Consider the following 24,735-nt stretch of genomic DNA (forward strand, 5'->3'; position numbering starts at 1 on the left):
CAAGGACCAAAGTCACACAGGAGGTTAGGACTACACATTGCGAGTCACACCAGACAATCTCTAAATCTGTGGTCAGATTTATGAGATAGTATGTGAGAGTAGACACGGTATCACAGCAAAAGGTCATAACGGGGAACGCAGAAGCTGAGCAGGAGCAGGGCAGGAGGAGAAAGTGTCCACAACTTAGCAGTCAGAAGTCAGAGGAAAGCGGACGGGCTCAGGGCGCCGTATACTTGCTACACGGAAAAGGCTGTGTCACCCTCATCTGCACCTGCTGACGGGCCTCAGCTGTAAGGCTGCCCGAGGCAACTTCTTCCTGAACTCTGTAAGGGCGAGCTGCTGTTCCTAACAGCTCGTTTAGAATCAAAGGAAGGCCCTGGTAGGGTCATATTTGAGAAGCACTCAGTTATTCCTCTGCTCATTCCTGGGGATGTGACGGAAATAGAAATAGAAGATAGGGCTCTGACCCGGCGTGTCCAGCTCACGGTGTGACATTAGAACGTCTGGTGACCACCACGCAGAAAGGGCACCCTCTCTTCTCTCATTAGCTGCCTCCCCTTCCCCCACTCAGACCACCAGCCCCTCCTCCCTTACTCACAGGATCCACAGAAGGGACCGATAACTGTTTACCCACCGCAGATTGTTTAGGCTGTGAAAAGATGCAAGCTATGATTTTATGTCTTTGGGGTCACACAGCTCTTGGGGCTTTCAAAGCTGAGAGCTGGTCTGAGCTCACTGGAGCCAGTCAGGCATCTGTAGAGAGGAGGCCAAGTGTGGTTTCTTGTCTGTGAGGGAGAGAAAATTGGGGGGAATTTTAGGATGGTCTCAAAGTTTTCTTGGCCATTCAGCCTCTTGCAAAGCAACTTTGGGTGTGTTTTAAGTGTATGTGAATGAGAAACATATGGATTAAATTTCTCTTGCAATCACATATGGGTTTCAGAACGATGAAGAATAAGGAATTCAAGGCTTAAGGAGTCCAAAATACTTTGCAAATAACTCAGGACATTGCAAGCAGCATTTGGCGGGCTCCCTCCATCCCAAATTTGGGGACTGTTTGGTTGGGTGACAATCCCGTTCAGTGCTCCCCCCTCCCTCCCGCCTGTCCGACTGCTAAGCCCCAGGAGATATCTGTAGACAGGTTTCATGGGTTCTTGTTTTGCTCAAAGTGCAGTAACGGGATTGGATTTCTAGGAAGGGCATGCTCTGTGCTGGAGGACTCATAACCTTTCAGAAAGCTCCAAATATAGCAAAGGAAAATTTGTCAAGCCCAAAGCTTTGTTAGCTGTGGGCCGCTTACAGGTGATTGGGCATGGGTTCTATTCTATTATAGATCTGAATATCTGTGACATTGTTAATAATTTTAGCCATGGGCGACATTTGTGTGATTTGGTTTACAAAGCATATTATATGTATGTAACATATTAAGTGTGAGTTATGTCATGATGTAATCAAATCCCATATGCTTTATGGATATAGGTATACACACTTAGACATATATGTCACAAGAATCTACACTGTAGAAGTACAGAGGGTTAAGGAAGATGCAGGAAGAAGCAAATAATAACCCGGTCAGGGTTTGAGAAGCTTCCCAGAGAAGATACTGTTGAGCTCAGTTCTCCAAAAGGACATGGAAGAGTTAGTCAGGGGGAGGTCCGAAGGATTGCCTTTTATTTTTATTTATTTATTTTTTTTAATAGTTTATNTTGATGAGTCGAAGGATTGCCTTTTAGACAGAACCTATGAAGACATACAGATGAGAAAGAAAGTGATGGGCTTGCTGGAGTAAAAATAATGGGGCAAGGATGAGGAAATGTACCATGTGTCATTAGGCCAGACTTGTAGATAAAAGCCAGGTCAGAAAGGTCTCCTGTGTCATGGGGAACTTCTAAAGGAGGTACGGGAATGACAGAATTATAACTGGGTTTATGTATGAGAAGGATCATCGTACTGGAGGTAAAGAAGTTGGATTCTTTGCGCAGGGTTTTTGGAGGTATTTGAGACACGGAAACCAGCTTAATTACTGTTGCAGTAATCAAACCAGAGATTTAATGAAGGACTGGACTAATGTAGCAATGGGGAGAAACCAGCTTTGTCTGAAAAATAGAGTTGACAGTATGCATGACTATTGTGGGTCAGAGGAGAAGTATGTTGGAGTGTCAGGATTAAGAATAGTACCCTGGTGGTTGGGTAAATAGGTAGACAGAGACCCCAGCACTAGAGCAGCCCTGGGAGGGAGGATGGCAGGTTCTATTTTGGACATGTTGAGTAGACATCCAGGTCAGGTGTCCGAGTGGAACTCAAGAATAGGACCTGAGTTGGAGATGAAGCGTTGGGACTCAAGAGCGTAAAAGTTGTCAGTGCACACGTGGGAGTGGATGGGCTGTCCCCGTGAGATGTGGCGAGTGAGACAAGCACAGAGGAGTGAATCTAGGAAGGAAGAGAAAGAAGAACCTTCCAAAGGGACAGAACTAAGAAGAGGGAAAGCCCAGTCTCCAACCCAGGACTTTGTACTCCAGATCTTTCCACCATCCCAAAAAGGAGTGGAGTTAAACCATCTGTTATTTCACATTTCTTGAGGGAATATTACGTCCTAAGATTTTTACACACCTTATACCGCTTAGGGCTCGCACAAAACTCTGTGGAAGGTGAGATTATCCCCATTTATAGATGAGGAAACTGAGTCTCAGAGAGATTTAAAGGAACAGGGCCAATAAACAACCTATCCAGAATTGAAAGTGAGGTTTGTCTGACTCAAGATCTATGCTGACATTACTAAACCGTGTTCACTGCCTTTGAAAGAAGATGTGGTTCCTCACTATTTCATAGGGGAAGCAAACAACTCACTACAGTTTAATCTGAGAAGTGCAAAAATAGAGGTCATTGCTGAGAGCCCTACTCAAAAACCACATTCTCTCTGCTCTTTTTTGTACTGCGTAGTGAGCTGGGAGTTGGCTGGAATATGTATAAATGTTTTTTTTTTTCTTCTTCTAGTAAGACGATAGCACAGTCCATTTGGAGGGAGAGATGAGCCATCACGGAAATACTCAGTCCCACACATGCCTGCGGCTACCCTCTAAAATCCCCAACCTGGCTGGGGGCACTCAAAACAAAACCTCCTATTCCCTCCCAGGACCACTGGCGCCTGGAGCCTGCCTGCTGCCGCTGCCAGAGGTTTAGGCCAACCTCGGGGCGATGGGGTGGGGGCAAGGCTCAGCGGAAATTGCTGCAGTAGCTCCCTTCTCGGAGCCCAGTCATCTCTCCCAGAGAGAGGTGTGAGCAGGCGCTCGCTCGGCGTTTGCACCGCAGGGAAACTCAGCTGACAGCAGCACAGCCGTAGATGAAACGCAGCCAGTGGCATCCACTCATGGAGCCGGCTTGGGCACAGACATGAAAAGAGGCAAGAACAAATGGAGCGAGGCTTCTAATCCCCGCGGTACCATTTCTGATCCTTGCAATCCTGGGTAGTTTGCCTAACCCTCCGCATGCCTTTGTCTTCAGCTATAAAATGGGCTGTGCATATTTGACTCCATATACCATCAGGGTCATTGCCAAGTCTGAATACAAATGTAAACCTGTAAATCACTTGCTACCTGAGTGACCCCTCCCCCAGTCCATCCTGCACACTGGCTCCTCCGAGATTGCAAACCTCAGGAGGCTATGTGGCTCTGATGTCCATCTTTCCATATCCTTTCATGTTGGAAACAATAGTTTGGACTCAGTGTGTGTCCAGTAAATACTTGCTGAATATGTGCTCAGCAAATGTGAGGTATAATAGATGGTAGCCATTAAATACAATCCATGAAGTTGGCAATCAAGCGATACCCTTGACAATCCTGGCCACGGGTCACAAAGGTGGCAGAGCAAAGTTGGTCGTTCGAGAAGCCCCTCTAGACCACCCAGGTTGATCCTCTAAGCCACAGGGCAGAGTCTGTTTTAAAAGAGCTTTCTGGAGCACTCTGATTAGCCAGCTGGGGAAGAATGACTCCGCTTCTTGAAATCTTAGATAATCTCAAAGACAAAGGAGATATTAAATATTCTAGTCCAAACTAATTACTTTATAGATGAGGAAAACAAAGTCTGCCGAGGAAAAGAAGTTGGTAGTTCATAGCTTGGGTCTTGTTTGGATCTGAAGTTACTCTTTTATATACTATCTATCTGACCTCCTTCAGCTTAGATTTCCTTGTTTGTGGTGTAAGCATAATAATAGGACCTGCCTCATTGGATCAGAACCTCTGTGAAAAGGACCTGCCTCATTATGTGATGAACCTCTGTGAAGAGCCTAGAAGAGTATTTGGCATATTGTAAGCCCACAGTAACTGTTGGCAGTGACCATTTTAGTATTTCTTATTATCGTCCTTATGTCTGTGTTGTTATTTCTTACTACTGTTGCCTGACTTAGAGGGTGGTTTCGCCGAGGCTTTTTTCTTTTTAAAAATCCATGGTTGGGGTGCCAGGATGGCTCAGTCAGTTAAGCACCGACTTCGACTCAGGTCATGATCTCACAGTCCATGAGTTCGAGCCCTGCGTTGAGCTCTTTGGTGACAGTTCAGAGCCTGGAGCCTGGTTTGGAATCTGTGTCTCCCTCTCTCCCTACCCATCTCCTGCTTGCACTCTGTCTCTCTCAAAAAGAAATAAAGATTAAGAAAAAAAAAATTTTAATGTTTTATTTATTTCTAGGAGAGAGAGAGAGAGAGATAGCGTGAGCAGAGGAGGGTCAGAGAGAGAGGGAGTCACAGACTCTGAAACAGGCTCCAGGCTGAGCTGGCTGTCAACACAGAGCCCAACGTGGGGCTCGAACCCATGAACCGCGAGATCATGACCTAAGCGAAAGTCGGACGCTTAACCGACTAAGCCACCCAGGCGCCCCAAGAAAAAATTTTTTTAAGCCATGGCTTTTTCAAAATGAAATTTTGACAAGCAGTAGGATATGTTAATGCAAAAATATACCTGTCATTCAAACCTTATGACCTTTTATTTAATGTAAAATTCAGAGCGTTAAGCCCTCCTGAAACCCAGAATGCTTGTGCAGCTTCCTGAGTGTGAGCGTAGCCCACACAGTCCGTTCTGCCTGGCATGCCCTCCTTCTTTACCTAAGGAAACACTTATTCCTCCTTCGAGGCCTGGCTCCCGTGTGGCCACCTATGGTAAGTACACAGCTTGGATTCCTACCACTCCTTCCCCACCTTACTGGGGGGACTTAGCACGGTTTGTCACAATTTCTGCATTTCCACCTCTTGTCTGCCTGGTCAGAGTAGGAGCTTTTTGAGGAAAGGGACCAGGCCTTGTTATAAATTATCATTGTTATTGTTATATTTTACTCTCTTACTTATATAGCGTCAGTACTGATCTCGGTGCCTGGCATATGGTGTGCATCCAAACGTTTTGTTTTATTGTGGGCTTCTTTAACTTCACTGATAACACACATAATTCAAGAATATAGCAAGGGTCTGTGTACCGTTGAAACAATACCATTGAAACAATGGAATACTCGTATACCACCACCCGTGAAAAAGAATATCAGAATATTTCCAGTGCCTTTTAAGGGCAAATGTTTAACTATACAATTAAATACATGTGGACTAGTTTCTTGTATTTTGCTTCATGTTCTAGCTCTTTGAAGAAATTTTGAATCTTGATTTAGACATGCCCCATAATTAACAATGCTCCCAAGTTTATACCCGCTGAAAATTTTACGATAGGCTTTACTTCTGTATCATTTTCTACTTCATTGTTATGAGTATTAGCTAAATCAGACCACGGACAAACCTAGAGATCTTGTTACATGATCATAATTACTTTTGGCTGTGGTCATTCAACCCTGTCACCTGTCTGTTCACTCATACAAGCTTCGTTTCAAGGAGAACTAACATTTTTTTGGAATTTAACGTATAATAAGCTGTTTGTGGGTGATAGCTTATTTCATCTTCACAAAAGTCCTCCAACATTCACACTGATACTCCCAGTTTTGTATAACCATACGTGTTCTTTTTCTTTTCTTTTAAGTAATCTCTGTATCCAATGTGGGGCTCAAACTCACAACCCTGAGATTAAGAGTCACACGCTCCACCAAGGTGCCCCTTGATCCTCCCATTTTTGAAATGTTTCTTTTTGAGAGGGAGAGAGAAGGAAAGGCAGAGAGGGAGGGAGAATCCTAAGCACAGAGCCTGATATGGGGCTTGAACTCACAAACCACAAGATCTGCACCAAAATCAAGAGTCAGAAGCTTAACAAACTGAGCCACCCAGGCGCCCTGATCCTTCCATTTTTGAACTGAGGCTGAGGCCTCAGAAAGATGTCCTTGTGTAAATCCCCTGGCTGGAACATGGCAGTCGGGAATAGAATGAAGGCAGGTATTTGATTCAACCCATGGGCTCTGCTCTTAACAAGTGTATCCGAGAAAATTTATCAAAAGCTTTTGGAAATGCAGATTCCCTAACTTATTTGTCAGCAAACCCAAAAGGTTTGTTCCACTTGAACGAATCTCTATTGACTGTGATGGCCCTTGCTTTCTGCCTTCAAGAGGCAAAGAAGGAATCAAAGAAGCAACAGTGGCCTAACACTAAGACAACACTTTGGCGGAGACAGCTATGGACCCTGGTGCCTGACTGCTTTGCGTTTTTTATAACCTTGGACACATAATTGAACTCTCTCTGCCTTAGTTTACACATCTATACAAAAGCCATAATGATGGAGTCTTCCCTTAGGGTTTCCAAGAGAGTTAGGTGATTTAATTCCTGTAATCTGCTTAGAGCAAGCCCTTTGGTGAGTAGCCAGTCCATCTTAACTGCACCACTGTTCCTAGGAATCAGCCTCCTGTGCAGATCGTCGTTACCAGTGGAGTACAGTGAACTTCCCCCTTTGGATAACAGCAGCCTGCAGGCCAAGATAGCCCACAGCATGGGAAAGAGCTTTTACAAAAATATTTTTAAATATTTAGGTTCATCACAAAGGATTAAAGCACACAGACATACACAAATGTGCATTCTCTCTCTCTGTCTTTCTCAAAACAAATTATTACTTGTTTTCTCCAAGAGCACAGGGCTTGGAAGTGATTGGAAATGCTCTGGGAAACATATTTCTGTGTCTTGGTTTCCTCGCATCACTCAGATGCCTGATGAGAAGCATTTGCCATTTCAAATGAGTGAGCACAAACAGGAGTCAGCTCAAAACTTTCTCCGTGCGCAGAGCCAGGCAGAGTCTTCACCTGACATTTCTGAGCAGCAGAACCAGTCTTCCAATGGAGCTTGGCTGTAGCTGACTCAGGGCAAGTTTAAATTGTGAGACAGGGTGGAGGTGGGGTGTGATGCACAACCTTCCAAAGCAATGTATGTCGTACAACTTACAAATAAAGCGTGCCATATGGTTTGAGGCCGACGTCTGCCTGGGTTCAAATCCCACCTAGGGTAGTTACTGTGTGACTGTGGATATCTTACACAACCTCTCTGAGACTTACCCATCAAATGGGGCTACGAGTTCTGGAAGGGAAGCGGTAGAGGCAGGAGAAGAGATGGTCCTTAACAGTTGTGACCATGAGCTATCTTCTTCACCCCAAAGCTGCTCTGGGATGCAGTCGAGGGAGTAGTTTCTAGGACCGGCATGTGATAAATGATCATGGGCAAAGACAAAGTGACAAAAGTGAAGGTCATATAGTGTGTGCTCCTTCCAGCTTGAACACTCTCTGTGTCATATACACATAGAAAGAGGCACACGCACACATACACTCCTACTCACACACATACCTTCACACCTACTGAATAACTTCTATATATGTTTTACTTCTTAATTCAAATATTGCCTCCTAAAAAAAAAGCCTTCCTTGATTGCTAGACTAGATTAGGTACTTCACTTATTTGCTCTTATCAGACCTTTTGAATTTGATTCACTTTCTTATCGCGCTTTATAATTACACATCCGTGTGATCTGGCTAATAGCTATCTGAGGCTGCCCAGTGACTTACCTCATTTGCCTAGGACTGAACGGTTTTCTAGGACACAAGGCCTTCGGGACTAAACCAAGAGATTCCTGGCCAAACTTGAATGGTTGGACACCCTAATCAGTCTGCCTCTCAGGACAGAATGCTTCCTGAGGGCAAGGGCTATGCTGTTTTGTTTCACATTCATTGCCCAAGCCTAGCACAGATTTGGATCACAGTGGGAATGCAGGAAACAGCTGTTAAACTAGTAAGGAAATGAGTATGTCAGTGTAAGCCAAACTGTCATTTCTTACAACAGTCTTTTTTCCCAGACTTTATTCTTTCTATTTGAGGTGTTAAATGTCCCTCTTTATAAATTATGTTGATTTCACAAAATTTAGAGTTGACAGTGTTTTGTAGTTTCCTTGCCTTCCCTCGCCTCGTTCCTGTTTGAGCTTTGGAAATCCTTCCGATTTGAGGACTCACTTGTTTAGTGAAAAGGGAACTGGAATGGTTGGGGTCAAGATATTTAAATAATGTTTGTGCTGAAATGCTGGACTAAAATTTTCATGAGGGCAGAAATCACTTCATTTCTGTATGCCCAGGAAGTGACATAGTACCAAGCATGTATAAGGGCTGAATAAATATTTGTAGGATAGGTGAATGAGTGAATTTGCTGCCTATCCAGAAAAACGTGTGGGAGTAGATCTGCTATGCCTTCCTCCCTGCCCTCCGCACCCTCCCCCATGCTTCTTCACAACCAGAAATATGACTTCAACACGCATCCCTGCTAGATGGATGAGAAACACGCACAGTTCCAGATGAGTGAACATGTGGTCCATCCCCTTCTGTCCAATTCCACGTCTTGATGTTTTCTCCTAACCCTGAAAGGACTTCTGTGGTCTGCTACAGAAACATTGTTGCTGTGTCTTCAGTCCTGAGAGCGCCTCTCCCTCACCTACATGCCTTTGTTCAAGCCCTTCCCTTGATCTAGAATGCCTGCCTCAATCCTGCTCGTCTGAGCCATGTTCTGTTCCCAAGGCCATTCACCCCTGGCCCTCTCTGTCCCTCCATAACATTCTATGTATTGTTTTTACCATCCTGTGGGCCACACTGTATCCTATGTGTCTCTTTACCTGTGGAGCTCTATCCTAGATGGGTAGCTTCTTGAAGACAAGAACTCTGTCCGATTCATCTCTGTGTCCCCAGCACCCAAGAGAGGGAGATGGCATGCTGTTAGTTGACTAGCATTTGTAGAAGGAAGGGGGTGAGTCACTTACCTGTTAGCATAGAAATGCTAGGTGACAAACACAAAGCCTTAGTGACATACAAGACATGTATTTTTGTTCACAAGTCTATCACAAGTGATTCTAGTGATCTGGGTCTGTTAGCGCTAGTTGACTGGGGTGGTCTGCTGATCTTGTTTGGCCTGTCTCTTAGATCTGAGACACACCTGCTACATTTGGGCAGACTCAGCTCTGTCTCATGCCCTTCCATCCAGCAGGTTAGTCTGGGCTCTTCTTATGGCAAAGGTAGAGAACCAAGGGGAAGAATAGAAGCGCCCAGACCTCTTGAGACCTAGGCCAGGGAGACTAGCAGTGTGACTTCGGCTCATTCTCTTGGCTGGAACAAGTCACCCTGCTGACCTAGATCCCAAGGGTGAGGACTCCACCTGTCAGTGAGAGGAGCTGCAAAGACACATTGCAGAGGGGATGGAACAGGGAGCAGTAGAGAATGGGGGCCATTTTTGCAATCAGTCTACCATAGACAGGGAGCCAGCAAAGTGATCTTTGCTACCCTGACATCATAAATGAATGTATCATGAAGACCTCCAAAGATGAAGCCATATCCTTCCTTAGGAAGGAATGATTTTCTTACCAAAGAATGTGTTTAATAAGAAGTTGAATCACATGGTCACAGAAACATCGGTTGGGAGGAGGATAGGGCTTCTTCCAGCCCTGAGCGTCAAGTGACAGACTTTGCCTCTCTCTTTACAGATCAGCAAAGACCCAATTTTTGTCCCAGGTGTCTGGGGCCCTTATTTCTCAGCCATGGTCCCTGGGTTCTGGCTGAATGAAGGTGGTCAGAGTGTTACTGGAAAACTGGTAAGTTGACACTTTCTCCATATGAGTTTAAATAGCCTTGACTCGTCCATTTTGTCACACTCCCCGTATTCCCAGTATCTGGAAGATTTGCAGCCTCCTAAATCAGAAGAATTAGCTTTCTTTCAGTGCACACCCTAACATATGGTGCATATGCAGCATGCATTTGCCAAAGGCATAAATGTTGGTCCAGGCACTGATGACTAACCCGTCTTGATACCTGTCTTTCACGCAAACATCCATTTTTCCCCTCGTGGCAGTGAGAGTGATACTATACTCTGTAAAAAGAACCATGTTGTTCTCCAGCCAGAATCCTTCAGTGGTTCTCTGTAGCCCTGAGGACATCATTCGGATAGTTTCTGGACATATCACACCTTTCATGGTCCAGCCCTTCCGGTCCCACACATGTACTTGTCACTAAGGCTAGATTGCCCTGCCCACAACTCCCCCATGGCTTATGTTATTCTACTCCTCCATGCCTTTGGATGTGTTTCTTTCCCTGCCCAGAGAGTTCTTTACCACCTGGATAATTTTACTTGTCCTTTAAGACATGACTCTACTTCTAATATTCTATTATTACTGGTTTACTAATCTGTCCTTTCCAGAAGTCTTTGAGCTCCTTAGAGGCAAAGGCCATATCCTACGTTTCTTTGCATCCAGCTCAGTGCCTGGCTCATAGAAGGTGCTTAAAAATTTTGATGAATTCATGGGATTGTCTAATAGGGAAGATAGATAATCCATAAAATGAGTTGAATACTATACCAGAAGTACAAAGCACAGAGTTGGCATAAAGCCAGATTAAAGAACTCTTTGAGGGGGAGAAAGCCTTTATGCTGAATCTTCAAAGGGAAACAGGGACAAACCAGGCAAAGAAGGGTGGGGGCACTCTTCTAGGCAGAACTGGCATAGGACCAACGATATGGGAGTGAACAATAACAAGACCTACCTGAGGTAATGGCATCCAGTGCAATGTTTCAGCTGTGGCATGAACTGTTCTTAGAAGAATGACTTGGAATAACAGTTGGAGAGCTGGGCAGGGACCACATCATAAGAAGTCCCTGTAGAACATGCTCAGGAGCTGTTCTCTGTCTGGCAGACCAAGTGAAAGTTTGGCAGAGCGGATGACTATGTTGGGATCTCGGCCGTACAGACTCCGGCTAGCAGCCATGAGGAAGAAGGCCTCAGGGCACATGGCTGACGGTGGGGAGCCCAGTTTTAGTAGGCTAGTCCACAGACAGAAAGCCTTGCAGGCTTGAATGAGGACAGTGGCAACAATAACTGAGAACTCAGGTCAGGAGGTCAGCGGGCCCTGGGGGGATTCCTTTTGGAAGGCAAGGGAAAGTAAGACCTAGGCTCAGTTAGCCAACCTCACTTTTACCATGTTACACTGAAATCATCTGTTTATGGTCTGATTCCCATACCAGCTCTCCAGATGTTCAGCAGAGTTACAGTGGTCTGATCCAAAGCTGGCTATGGATGCAAATCACCACTCGTTCCCATTTCTTAGTATATTGCTGTTTTATACTTAGGTGCCTCAATCTCTTTCAAAGTCAGTGGAAGCATAGATGGATGGCTGGATTCAAAGCACATGTTCTGGAGGAATTAAATGATTTAGGCCTCCATCAGGCCCTGGTTTTGAGGAGCTCATTGTCTAGTAGGGGAGCTCAGTAACTATAACATAACATCTGATTAGTCTTAATAACCCCCTGCTAGAGAAGGTGAGATGACACCAGTGTCTGAAGATACCACGGGACTCAGGCTTTGCGTTCTCCTGTTTGAACTAGTGTCGTCTATTTATACAACTTTCAACCTAGGTATCTGTTCTGTCTCTGTGATACACTGAAAATCCATTACTGAAATATAGCTCCTTTCAACCCCGCATCACAGTATAATCACCCTTCACAGACCCAGAACTCCTAGATGACACAATCCAGAGACTTTTTTTTTTTTTAACAAAGATCATGATCCAGTAAACCAACTCTTTGTGCAAGAAGTATTGTCCGTGCAGCTGTCCATCAACAGGTTTTCAGAGACTTAATATGCAAATTGAACATCTGTGTCAGTCTGGAAATACTTTTCCCAGTACTTGGCTCAGAGTTTGCTCTGTTGCTATGGATATAAGCCATCTTTTCCCAAACATTATGACATATCTTTGTGGATAAGAATTGGTTACGCCTGTTTCATGAGCCCTGAATTTAAATAAAAAATGGGACCTCTTTTTGCCATTAATGAAATCTTCATAATAGTCGACTATGACTTTCAACAGGAGTCCTGAGAATTATTGGCCTTTCTGTAGTTAGTTGATTTTGTGCCATCAGCCAATCAAGCTGCATTTGGAGTTCCACTTCAGGCAATTCTTCTCTAGTTTTATTGGACGTAGATTGACCTGTGGGTTATAGAGAGCAAAATCTTAGGAAATCTAAATGCTTGCATGATGGGTCAAAATCTGAATCAAGAACAGAACAGAACACCCCAAAGCATCAGTCCAGAGAAGACATGCAAAGAGACAGAAACAACCTACAAAATAGATAAGATAAGAATAATAATGATAGTAATAATATTAAAAATTACACTTTATTGAGTATGTTTTTCTGTGGACAGGATTTATATATATAATCTTGTTAATCCTTGAATGATATTCATAATCATCACAATGCCTGCCATTCATTTTGAAGGCTTCTTTCCCAGTCTCAATGGCTAGAGCGTTGCATATACTATCTCATTTAATTCTCTCAAAACCCCTGTAAAATAGATACTGTTGTTGTCTGTATTTTTCAGATGAAGAACAAAATTGTAGGTAGCAAGCACAGCCCAGGGAGATTCCTAGTGTACCATCCGTGGCCTTTTTCTGTGGTTTCTTTGCCAGTCATCCTTCCTCTCCTCTTATTCTCATTTACTCTGTTGTGAACTCCAATCTCTGGTTTTATAACACATTAGTTTCCTAGAGAACACTGCAGGGAGGAAGTTACATTTTTTTCATGTTCTTTGTCTCAAATACACGTCTCTGATACACTGTGCGGGCTCCGTTATTGCACTGTCCACAGTACATTCTCAGCATGTGGTCACAAACATACCACCTGAGGCAGAAGAGGAGGGAAAGGAGAGCAAGAAGTAAGGGAAGGAGGAGAAAAAGGAACAAGAAAAAAAATTACCTAAACTCTAGATTTGAAAAGAAAAAAGCTATTTTTTCTCATTTTTATAAATAAAAAAAAAAAAGAAAAAGGAAAGATCATCATCTATCCCAAAACAAATCCTTCGTTCAAGTATATGAATAGATTGGTACTGAGGGGGAAAAAAAAAACAACAACCTCCATCTGGTTAATTTCAGCATGAAGAAAAAAAATAAAATAGGATCTCTTCTGGCTTTGGACCTCTTTAGTTCCATTCGAGTGAAACTTGGATTCATTTCCCACTCGTTTCAAACTTGTGCCGCTGATACTCAGTTCCTACTAGATGGGCACCTGCCCCCATTCTGTGGGTGATTGGTTTTAGTTGCATCAATTAGGCACCCATCCGGGTTCGCCTCGTGCTGGTCAATACTCTCTCCAAAATAGTTGTGCAAAAAATACTGCTCTTCGCCCAGACCTTTTCCATAGAACACCGGCCTGTGCAGTCGCGGCATCCAGATGCCGAAGCCTGTTTCCAGCTGGACCGTGGCCATCCCTCTCTCCAAACACTCTTGTCTGTCTTACTTGGAGTCATTTTCACTGGGGGAGGTGTAGAGTAAGGGAGGCGAAGGCAAATTCCTATGCTGCCTCTGTGGTGGCTTTGGCTTTCTGGAACAGGTGGGCTTGGGTGGGGGTAACCTTTGAATTGTTTGAACCTAGAATTTAATTTTGCGAACTCTAGAGTCCCAACGTAGCAAGATGCTATGTGCTCGGGATTTTAGAGTTTGTGCATTGGGAGGCCTGTCTGCCCCCTGCTGTATCCCCAGTGCCAGTCTGCCTGGGACTAGCCCATAAGCGGGTGTACAAAGAGCTTGCAGTGTACATATTAGGGTGCATGGATGGAGATAGTGATTTTACCCCTTCGTTCATTCCCCCTTTCCATCATGTTGCAGTGATTACTCTGGGCCAAGCAAGAATACAGTCACATGATTCCTTTCCTCCAGTAGCTTATCATCTAATGGGAAGGCTGGAAATAAACCTGGTAATTATTAGTTGGTGTAGCACATAGACTGTGCAGTCGACTGGGAGTATCTGCTATGTGACAAACAGTTCCAGGCCCTGTCTGATCAAGGCAGCATGCCTGTGTGCTCAGCTTTGTTACATCAGTTTTACTAGTGAATAAACAGGCTCAGAACAATGAGGTAACTTGATCCAGGTCTAAATAATTGTAAGCGGGAAAGCCTTGATTCAAACCCAGGTGGGCTACCCCAGATCTCTCCAGAACCGGACTGGACTTTTACGAGCTACATTTCTTAGTTTTTCTTACCCTTGTCTTACATAGTCCCTTGAGCAGCAATTGTCGTGAGTTCATATGACTTTCTTTTCAAGTATATTGAGGCACATACAGTGGACAGCCTTTGTAGGACCATGACAGAAAAAATGTTCTGTGTATCAGTATTGACAGAAGCTATGAATAGACTTAGGTGTGTCCCTAGCATTTCACATTGGCTGGTTGGAATGACTTCCTGGATACTCAGACCTACTCCGAATAAACAAATGCTTCCATGGTCCCTCCCACCCAGGCTCTCCCTGTATTTTTTGTATATGTACCTGATTTCTGCAAAACTCTCTGATTGCCTTCTTTCTTCTAACCTTCCCTCTCTAACCCTTTTGTCTTAATGTGTTCTGCTCAAACAAGGTACCATAGACTGGGTGGCTTATATACAACAGCCCTTTCTTTCTCACAGATGTCGGGGCCGGAAGGCCAAGATCAGGGTAGCAGCATGGTTGGGTTCTGGTGAGGAGTCTCCTCTGGGTTAAAGACGAAGTGGAAGGGGAGAACTCTGGTCTCTTCAGACCCTTATAAGGGCATTAATCCCATTCATCAGGGCTCCACCCTCATAGTTAATCACCTCCCAAAGGCCCCGCCTCCCAGTGCCATCACTTTGGTATTTAGGATTCCAAAGTGTGAATTTTGAAGGGACACAAATATTCAGTTCACAAAATCCTCTTTAAGGATCATGTTGAAAGCACATGTGACCCTGTCACTCTCAATCCACAGTTATCTGTAGGATAAAGTCTACTCTGTAGAGTGATGTTTCTTTAAACAACCAGTGTTTATGGAGTGCTTATGTGCATGTTACTGTTGTGAGTGAGAAATAGTGAATAAAAAAACCAGCTTCTTCTGCACCCTACTCCAAAAATCTGCCCCTTGTCAAGCTTACATGCTAACAGAGACACATCATACACAATAAATAAGATGAGAGAGCAATAGAGTTTATTTTATGGGATAAGTTGTTAAAAGTAAAAGAGGAAGTAAGCTTATGGGTTCAGGTGAGTAGTTTCAATTAAAAAAAAAAAAAGTGGTCCAGCTAGACCTTCCTGATGTGACACACAAACTTAGCAGCAAGGTGGGGGAAGGAAGTTGGCTGTTTGGAAACCTGGAGGAAGAACATACCAGACCAAGGTAAAAACCCGTGCAAAGGTCCTGAGGGAGGACTTGCCCACCTGGGGCATTACCGGAATAGCAAGGAGGCCACAGAGGCGGAACAGAGCGAACGAAAATGAGACCTGTAGGGAGTGAGTTTACGAGGTGATTTGGGGCTGTGTTATTGGCCACTGTGAAAATTTTGGCTTTTACTCTGAGTGAAATGGAAAGCCACTGGAGAATTATGAGCACAGAACGGATATGACTTAGTTTTCAAAGGATCATTCAGACTGGTGCCTGGCTGCTATGTCGGGAATAAACTGTGGGACGGGGATGTGGGAGACGGAGGCAGGGATGCCCCGAAGAGGCTCTTGCAGTAGACCAGCTGAGAGATGGGGATAATGGCAGTGTAGCTGGTAAAAGTGTCGTATTTTGGGATGTATTACAGTTTGGGTAGAGACAACGAGGTTTCCTGATGGGTTAGATGTGAAATGTGCAGCAGAGAGAGAGAGAGAGGTCAAGGCTTCTGAAGGATAGCATTGCTATCAATGGAGAGAAGATGGATTCAATGTCAGGGAGGCAGAGGGAGGAAGGATTTCAGAATTACAGTTTTCTAACTCTAGTAACTAATACATTCTCTGTGTTGATCCTCAATTATTTGTCTTCATTTGAGTAAAGACCACTTCATTTATATTTTTATCAAAACCAGAAAATCGGGATTAATTCTTGCCTCCCCCCTTCCCTTCTCTGCCCACATCCATTCAGAAGGACCAATGAATTCTGACTTCAATCATCTCTCCCATCTGTTTTTTAACTTTCTCTCCCAGCACCATCAGTCAAAGCATCATTATCTCTGTCCCAGTCTGTGTAAAGTGCATCTTTTATACATAGTATATAGTTGGGTTTGCTTTCCTGCAGTTTTTTTTTTTTAATTTTTTTAATGTTTTATTTATTTCTAGGAGAGAGAGAGAGACAGTGTGAGCAGGGGAGGGTCAGAGAGAGAGGGAGTCACAGACTGAAACAGGCTCCAGGCTCTGAGCTGGCTGTCAGCACAGAGCCCGACGCAGGGCTCGAACCCACGAACCACGAGATCATGACCTAAGCGAAAGTCGGACGCTTAACCGACTAAGCCACCCAGGCGCCCCGCTTTCCTGCAGTCTTATGTTGAAGCTACCTACAATTCAATGTGAAGGTGAATGTTGTTGGATGTAGGTATTCCATTTTGCTCTTTGCTTTCTGTGGTTCTATTTTTTTAATGTTTTTTTGTGTGTGTTTTTGTTGTTTTTGCTCTCCTTTTCTGCCATCTTTTGGATTATTCAAATATCTTTCAATTTTCTAAATTCCATTTTAATTCTTCTTTTTCCTTTTTAGGCATGATTATTTGAATTCCTTCTTTAAATGATGCTTTTGGGAATGACATACAATAAACTACTTAGACTGTATCTTGTGTAACTTCATGTAATATAGAAAAAGCATTCAACTCTGTAGTTACATGCTAAGCCCCCAACTCTTAAATGCATTAAGTTAAAACTTAATATGTGTGATGTATATATATGCTCTACATCCAACAATATAGTAGTTGCTATGTTGTGTGCTTTATTTAATTTTTTTAAGTTTATGTGTTTTATGTGTCTCTCTCTCAGAGAGAGACAGAGACAGAGAGACAGAGAGAGCGTGTATGTGTGTATGTGTGTGTGTGTGTGAGAGAGAGAGAGAGAGAGAGNAGAGAGAGAGAGAGCAAGCAGGGGAGAGGACAGAGAAGGTCAGAGAATCCCAAGCAGGGTCCATGCTGTCAGCATAGAGCCTGATACAGGGCTTGATCTCACATGTGGGGCTCAATCTCACAAACTGTGAGATCATGACCTGAGCCGAAATCAAGAGTCCGGATGATTTTTTTTTTAACTTTTAATGTTTATTTCTGAGAAACAGAGTGTGAGAGGGGGAGGGGCTAAGAAAGAGGGAGACAGAATTTAAAGCAGGCATCAGGCTCTGAGCTCAGAGCCCAACGTGGGGCTCAAATCCACAAATTGTGAGATCATGACCTGAGCCAAAGTCAGATGCTTAACTGACTGAGCCACCCAGGTGCCCCAAGAGTCCGNTATGATTTTTTTTTTTAACTTTTAATGTTTATTTTTGAGAAACAGAGTGTGAGAGGGGGAGGGGCTAAGAAAGAGGGAGACAGAATTTAAAGCAGGCATCAGGCTCTGAGCTCAGAGCCCAACGTGGGGCTCAAATCCACAAATTGTGAGATCATGACCTGAGCCAAAGTCAGATGCTTAACTGACTGAGCCACCCAGGTGCCCCAAGAGTCCGGATGATTCTTAACTGAATGAACCTCCCAGGCACCCCTGTTGTTTGCTTTAAATAACATATTAGTCTGTCCAAGGTCCCATAACAAAATGCTGTAGACTGGGTGATTTAAACAAAAAAAACCATTTATTTTCTTACAGTTTGGAGGCTAGATATCCCTGATCATAGTGCTAGAAAATTAAGTTTCTGGTGAGAGCTCTCTTCTTGCCTTGTGGACACCAGGCTCTCCCTGTGTCCCCAGGTAGCCTTTTCCATGTACATGCATGTAGTGAGAGAGCTTTGATAATCCTTGCTCTTATAAGGACAGCAGTTCTAGTGCTCTACGCATATGACTTCATATAACCTCATTTACCTCCATAGAGTCCCTATTTCCAAATACAGTTACATGGAAGATTGGGGCTTCATATCAGAATTTTGGAAGGATACAATTCAGTCCATAATAATCATACACACTTCAAAGAAATTCTGAGAAGCCAACATTATCTTTTGTATTTACTTACCTGTTGACCATTTTCATTGTCTTTTTTCTTTCTGAAAATGTAAATATCCGTCTAGTATTTTCTTTTACCCTGAAGAACTTCCTTCAGTGTTTATTCATTTATCGTAGCTGTACTGACAAAAAAGAAAAAAAATTAGCTTCCTTTTTTGTTTTTAGTGAATTTATTTTACCTTCTATCTTGAAAGATATTTTTGCTCAATATAGAATTCTTGGTTGGGGCTCCTGGGTGGCTCAGTTGGTTGAGCACCCAGCTCTTGATTTCGATTTAGGTTATGATCCCCAGGTCATGGGGGGAGAGCCCGGTGATGGTCTCTGCATTGAGTGTGGAGCCTAGTTGGGATTCCCCCCACCCCACCTGTCTCCCCACTTGCACGCGCTGTCTCTCTCAAATGAAAAAAATTCTTGGTTGACAGGTTTCTTGCTTGCTTGTTTTTCTTCAGTGCTTGAAGATGTTACTATATTGTATTCTGGCACTGTTGTTTCTTAGGAGAAGTCAACCTTCATTTATATTTTTTGTCCCATGTGTGTAGTATATTATTTTTCTTCTACCACATTCTTGATTTTCTCTTACTCTTTGATTTTTATTATGCTGTGCCCAGACATGGTGTTCTCTGGATTTACCCTTCTTCTCCCAGATTTGCTAAACCTCCTAAATTTGTAAATTTCTCTCTTTCACCAAGCTTGGGAAATTGTCAGCATTTATTTCTTTAAACATAAATAAATATTGTGTCCGAGTGCCATAGCAGCAATATAAACAGCAACACAAGATTAATAGGCCTGTAAGACAAAAGAAAATAAATAGAACTGTGGTTCCCTAGTGACCTAGCAAGGGGTCCTTCCCACAGACCCAGTAGTTGGAGTGAGTGTGAACCTGAGCACAGGGGGTGGCCATTGGCAATCCATTTCCTAATGCAGTAGCAAGAAACACCAGCGAGGTGAGGCTACAAGCAGTAAGACAATGTTTTATAGGTAATAGATATGGCAGATCTTCATTTCACAACAGGGGTAAGGGTTCGGTTCCCGTGAGCCAGTACCACCCTTGGCTTAGTTATTTTCCCTGGGGATGACACTATATATTTGCCCCTTAATATCATCAGAGGGTGTGTCTGTATTATACGTAGCATCTCGGGTGCACCCATACTCACAGCCCTACCTCAATACCAAGGTCCCTTTTGCTCTTATTCCTCATACGGTGACTGTAGTTACATACATTTGAGACCCTTGGTTATTGTCCCATAGGCCCATGAGGGATGTTTTTTAATCTCTGCCTCTCTCCTGCCCCTCCCCCCTCTCTCTGTCTCCTTCTCTCCCTCACTTTCCCTCCTTCCCTCTTCCTCACAATTAGGTACTCTCTTTTGGTCTGTTTTCAACTTCATTGACTCTTGTGTTTTATCTTCAATTAGTGTGAGGCCTATTCACTATTTAGTTCAGGTATTATCAATACTAGAATTTCTCTTTTAATAGTTTTTGTTTCTTTGCTGTTTCTTCTCTATTCATTGATTATGAGAATATTATTCTTTACATTCTAAAGCATTGTTAACAACAATTTTACATGTTCCTCTCACCTCCCTTCCTTTTTTGGATATGTGGTGAATGTTTTTTTATGATGATTTTACTTTGTTCACTCTTTAATGTTCAGCATATTTTTTAATTTAAATTTGAGTTGGTTAACAGTGGTGTAGTCTTGGCTTCTATTTTCATTGTAATTAACATGTAGTGTTATATTAGTTTCAGGTGTACATTACAGTGACTCAGCAGTTCTGTGCATTACTCAGTGCTCATCATGGTCAGTGTACTCTTAATTCCCATCACTGTTTCCCCCATCCCTTCTACCCACCCATTTTCCCTCTGGTAACCATTCAGTTTGTTCTCTATAGTTAAGAGTTTGTTTTTCATTTGTCTCTTCTTTTCTTTGCTTGTTTTGTTTCTTAAATTCTGCATATAAGTAAAATCATATGGTATTTGTCTTTCTCTGACTGACATTGCACTTAGCTTCATATCTGTAGATCCATCCATGTTGTTGCAAATGGAAAGATTTCATTTTTTTTTCAATTTTTCTGTAATATTTTTTATTTATTTCTAGGAGAGAGAGAGAGAGACAGCATGAGCAGGGGAGGGCCAGAAAGAAAGGGAGACACAGACTCTGNATTCCTTCGTATGTGTGTATATATATATATACCACCTCTTTTTTTATTAGGACACAGGTTCCTTCCATATCTTTGCTATTATAAATAACACTGCAGTAAATATAGGGCTGCATATATCTTTTTGATTTAATGTTTTTGTCTTCTTTGGAGAAATATACAATAGTGGAATTATTGGATCCTATAGTAATTCTATTTTTTATTCTTTGAGGATAAAATTATCGTTTTCCACAGGGCCTGCACCAATTTACATTTCTACTAACTACATGAAGTTTCCTTTTTCTCCACATCCTTACCGACACTTATTATTTCTTGTGTTTTTTATTTTAGCCATTCTGACAGTTGTGAAGTGATTATCTCATTGTGGTTTTGATTTGCATTTCCCTGATGATGAGTGATATTGAGTATTTTTTCATGTGTCTGTTGGCCATCTGTACGTCTTCCTTGGGGAAATATCTGCCAATTTTTTAATATTTTTATTTGTTTTTACATTTGTTTATTTTTGAGAGACAGAGCACAAGTAGGGGAGGGGCAGAGAGAGAATGAGACACAGAATCCAAAGCAGGCTCCAGGTTCTGAGATGTTAGCACAGAGCCTGATGCGGGGCTTGAACCCATGGACTGTGAAATCATGTTCTGAGCCAAAGTTGTATGCCTCACTGACTGAGCCCCCCAGGCACCCCAAGTCTTCTGCCACTTTTTAATTGGATTATTTGGGGTTTTTTTTTTTTTTTTTTGGTGCTGTGTACATTATATTATTTTACTTTTTAATTTAATTTAGTTTTATTTTATTATTTAATTCCAGCACAGTTAATGTAGTGTTCTGTTAGTTTCAGGTGTACAGTATAGTTATTCAACAATACCATATATTACTCAGTGCTCATCAAGATAAATGTACTCCCAGGCCCCTTCACCTATTTGTGAAAGTTCTTTATATATTTTGAATACTAACCCCTTATCAGATATGTCATTTGCAAATACCTTCTCCTGTTCAGTAGGCAGTCTTTTAGTTTTGGTAATTGTTTCTTTTGCTGAGCAGAAACTTTTTATTTTGTTGTAGTCCTAATGGTTTATTTCTACTTTGGTTTCCCTTGCCTCAGGAGACAATCTAGAATAAACTGCTGAATTCTTGCCTTCAAATTCCAGTATCTGTCATCTCAGGGTCATTGTCCATTAAATGGCTTTTCTCATAAGTATGGGTTATATTTTCCTTCTCTCCATATGTCTAGCACTTGGGATCCTCTCTTAAATGTTATGATTGATATATTGTAGAGACGCTGGGTTATTCTTATTTCTCTGAAGAGTTTCTTTTTTTTTTAAGAGGTGGTATATTTGGTTGAACGCAAACTCTCAAGTTTTGTCTTTCTTGTGATGGGCACCAACTGAAATCTCTCCTGAGTTCTTTCAACTTCAGCTAGGCTGCTTATAATGTAGTTCAGAGATCATCCAGAAGTTAGAGTAGCATTTGTATGATACTGTTGAGCTTCCTTTCCATGGCTACTGAATCCCCTGGGCCTACTACAACTAGAAGAGTGCAAATGTCCAATAAATATTTGTGGAATCTGTACAGAACCTAATCTTATGAGGCCATATTTGAATATTGGTGTGCGCATTTTCCACTGACAGCAGAGCTTTGTGAGAGCAATGACTTTAATTTTTCTTTGACTCTCCAGTTATTAGAGTGATGCCGAGCACAGGGTAGCCATGTATCATATTAGTTTCATGAATAAGTGAATCAATTAACAAACTATGAAAATACACAATGCTATTAACTTTGATGTTGAACGAAGCTAAAGTAACTCTGGATTAAATCAGAATTTGTACACCTGCAAGGAAAGCAGTTCATTCTAAAGCTAGTATTAAAATTAAAACACACACACACAGTTTACATTTTCTTTCAGGAATGTTTGTTGTTCTTAGGAACTGTTCAGTACTAAAAGCCACAATTCTTTCCAACAACATAAAAGAAATTGTCTAGGTTGGGCTTTCTTCTTCCATTAGATTTTTATGAGAGTTTCAAGTCTGGGAAAAATTAGGCAAAATGCTTTTGCCTTGAGATAAGAAGGCGAGCTAAGGAAAGAGTTGGAATCACTGAGATGAAAAAAGTGACATTTCAGGTAAATGCAGATGGCAAAAAGGAGTTGTGGCAAGCAACGAACGTTTCTCTGAGCCTAATGATTTCATTATCTGCAAAGTAAGATAAAAAGACAGCCTCTCGAGACTAATACATAAAATCGATTTTTATAGAGACAAACCCAACATTCAATAAGAGAACTGTGTCTTAGCAAAATGATCATAGAATCTAAAATTCTGGAATTCAAAATTCGCCTGTGTCATGGGTTTTTCTTGCCTACAAATTGCAAGCAGTTTTGATACCTCAGGCAATACAGTCCTCTGTAATTTTACAAACACTTGGCTATCTGTCATATTACTTTATTAAATGTCGTAGAGAGAAAATTAGAAACAGTCTTGTCTAAGGTCATTCCCTGAGCCAGAATTGACCGAGGCCTTAGGACTCCCTGTTTGCGTTCTTTCTGTCAAATCAAGAGTTGAAAACCCAAATGCCTAAAGGAATCATACAGCATTAAAGAGTAAACAGACTATGCAAACAAATGCGTGTGTGTGTGTGTGTGTGTGTATATTTTTTTACTTCCACAGAGAAGTTTTTCTTTCAACTCATGGCACTCTAGGGAACATTTTATATTCCTTCCTTTCATACAGAGATGGGCATAGAGAAATAGATCTCCCCTACAAGTAAAACATGAGCACAGTCATGATGAGAAACTGGTGAAACATGGTGCCTGTTTTGGGGGAATAATGGGGAGCAGTGGTGTCTTCTACATAGTGAAGGGTACAGTACTGTCTGAGGGGATCAGTCAGTACTCAGCTCCAGCTGGCTCTGGCCCTGGGGGAATATGGGTGGCCCGGTGTTTTATATATGTCAGTTCTTCAAGAGAAACCAAACTCTGGATTTTCAGTGGAATCTCCCAATTTAAAAATACTGGCTGGTTTTTTTAACTTTATATAACCCAAAGAAAATACATACATGAGCCAGATGTCCTCTCATACTACCCATCCATGATCTCTGTGTTGTATTGTATTGTCTTTATATTTCTCCCATGTTCCAAATACCGATGCCACCTTTATAAGGAAGGACCTAAAGACCCAATCCTAGTTATATATATATCATAAGGCAGCTTTTCCCTCTTGATCTAAAAAGCCATCCTGAAGAAGATCTGACTCCATCCAGCTAAAGCTTCCTACCTATCCATATAGTTTGTAGACTTTTCTGCTTGCTCTCAGAGCTGAAATCTGAGAAGATGGAAGAAATAAGAAAGTAGTCATAAAGTTAGGCGTGCTCTGTCTATATATTTCTAAGGCAACCACTTGGCAGACACAGTCATTGTGGTTAAACTGGTTATTTTACTGAGAGACAAATAACCACTAAAAGGACACTATGTTCTCTATACTAGACTAAATGCATTAGACCTAAAGAGAGACATCAGCCCTAGGATCAGGCACTCCAGGCTTTTGAAATGAGTGCCCAGTTATTTGAAAAACTGGCTTGTTCTTTGCTCACCAGAGTAGGCCTTTACCACCAGATGCTATGGTGGGGGGGTTAGGGGAGAAGTACAGTTGACCATTTGAGATTCTCTTCTCCCAACCATTTTTACCCTTTCAGTGATACCCCCTTCATTTTTTAATAATAGATGTTATGAACTGAGAGACACCTATATCCCAGGCACTTGCCACTACTTGCCCTGCAAGGTGAATTTTATTATCCCTATTTTTTTTTTAAATATTTTTATTTATTTCTAGGAGAGAGAGAGAGACAGCGTGAGCAGGGGAGGGTCAGAGAGAGAGGGAGATAGGGACTCTGAAATAGGCTCCAGGCTCTGAGCCGGCAGTCAGCACAGAGCCTGACGCGGGGCTCGAACCCACGAACCGTGAGATCATGACCTAAGCGAAAGTCGGACCTTAACCGACTAAGCCACCCAGGCGCCCCCTTATTATCCCTATTTTACAGTTGTAGGAGATGAGGCTCTGAGAGGTCAAGTAACTTTTCCTAGATAGCACAGAATGTAAGTAAAGGCCATGAATTTCAACCCAAGTCTTGTTTCCAAAGCTTATGTTCTTTTCACTAAGGCATTATTTTAGAAAGTAGATTTTATTATTATTCAGGTATGATGAGGCCAACAGATCAGGGGTGGCTGCCATTGAAAGGATGGATTCT

The 24,735-nt window shown here is 42.4% G+C and overlaps 1 protein-coding gene across 6 annotated transcripts in view; it reads left to right on the forward strand.

Moving 5' to 3' along the window:
- Positions 1 to 24,735, forward strand: part of FGGY (FGGY carbohydrate kinase domain containing) — a 420,147-nt gene that overhangs the window by 271,626 nt on the left and 123,786 nt on the right. For all 6 annotated transcript variants that reach the window (XM_077768111.1, XM_077768114.1, XM_077768112.1 and 3 more), the window contains one exon: positions 9,910 to 10,017. In XM_077768111.1, coding sequence (XP_077624237.1) covers positions 9,910 to 10,017 — 108 coding nt within the window. The remainder of the gene's footprint in view (positions 1 to 9,909; positions 10,018 to 24,735) is intronic.

Source organism: Crocuta crocuta, unplaced genomic scaffold (genome assembly GCF_008692635.1).
Source record: "Crocuta crocuta isolate KB4526 unplaced genomic scaffold, BGI_CrCroc_1.0 scaffold85, whole genome shotgun sequence".
Lineage (NCBI taxonomy): Eukaryota > Metazoa > Chordata > Mammalia > Carnivora > Hyaenidae > Crocuta > Crocuta crocuta.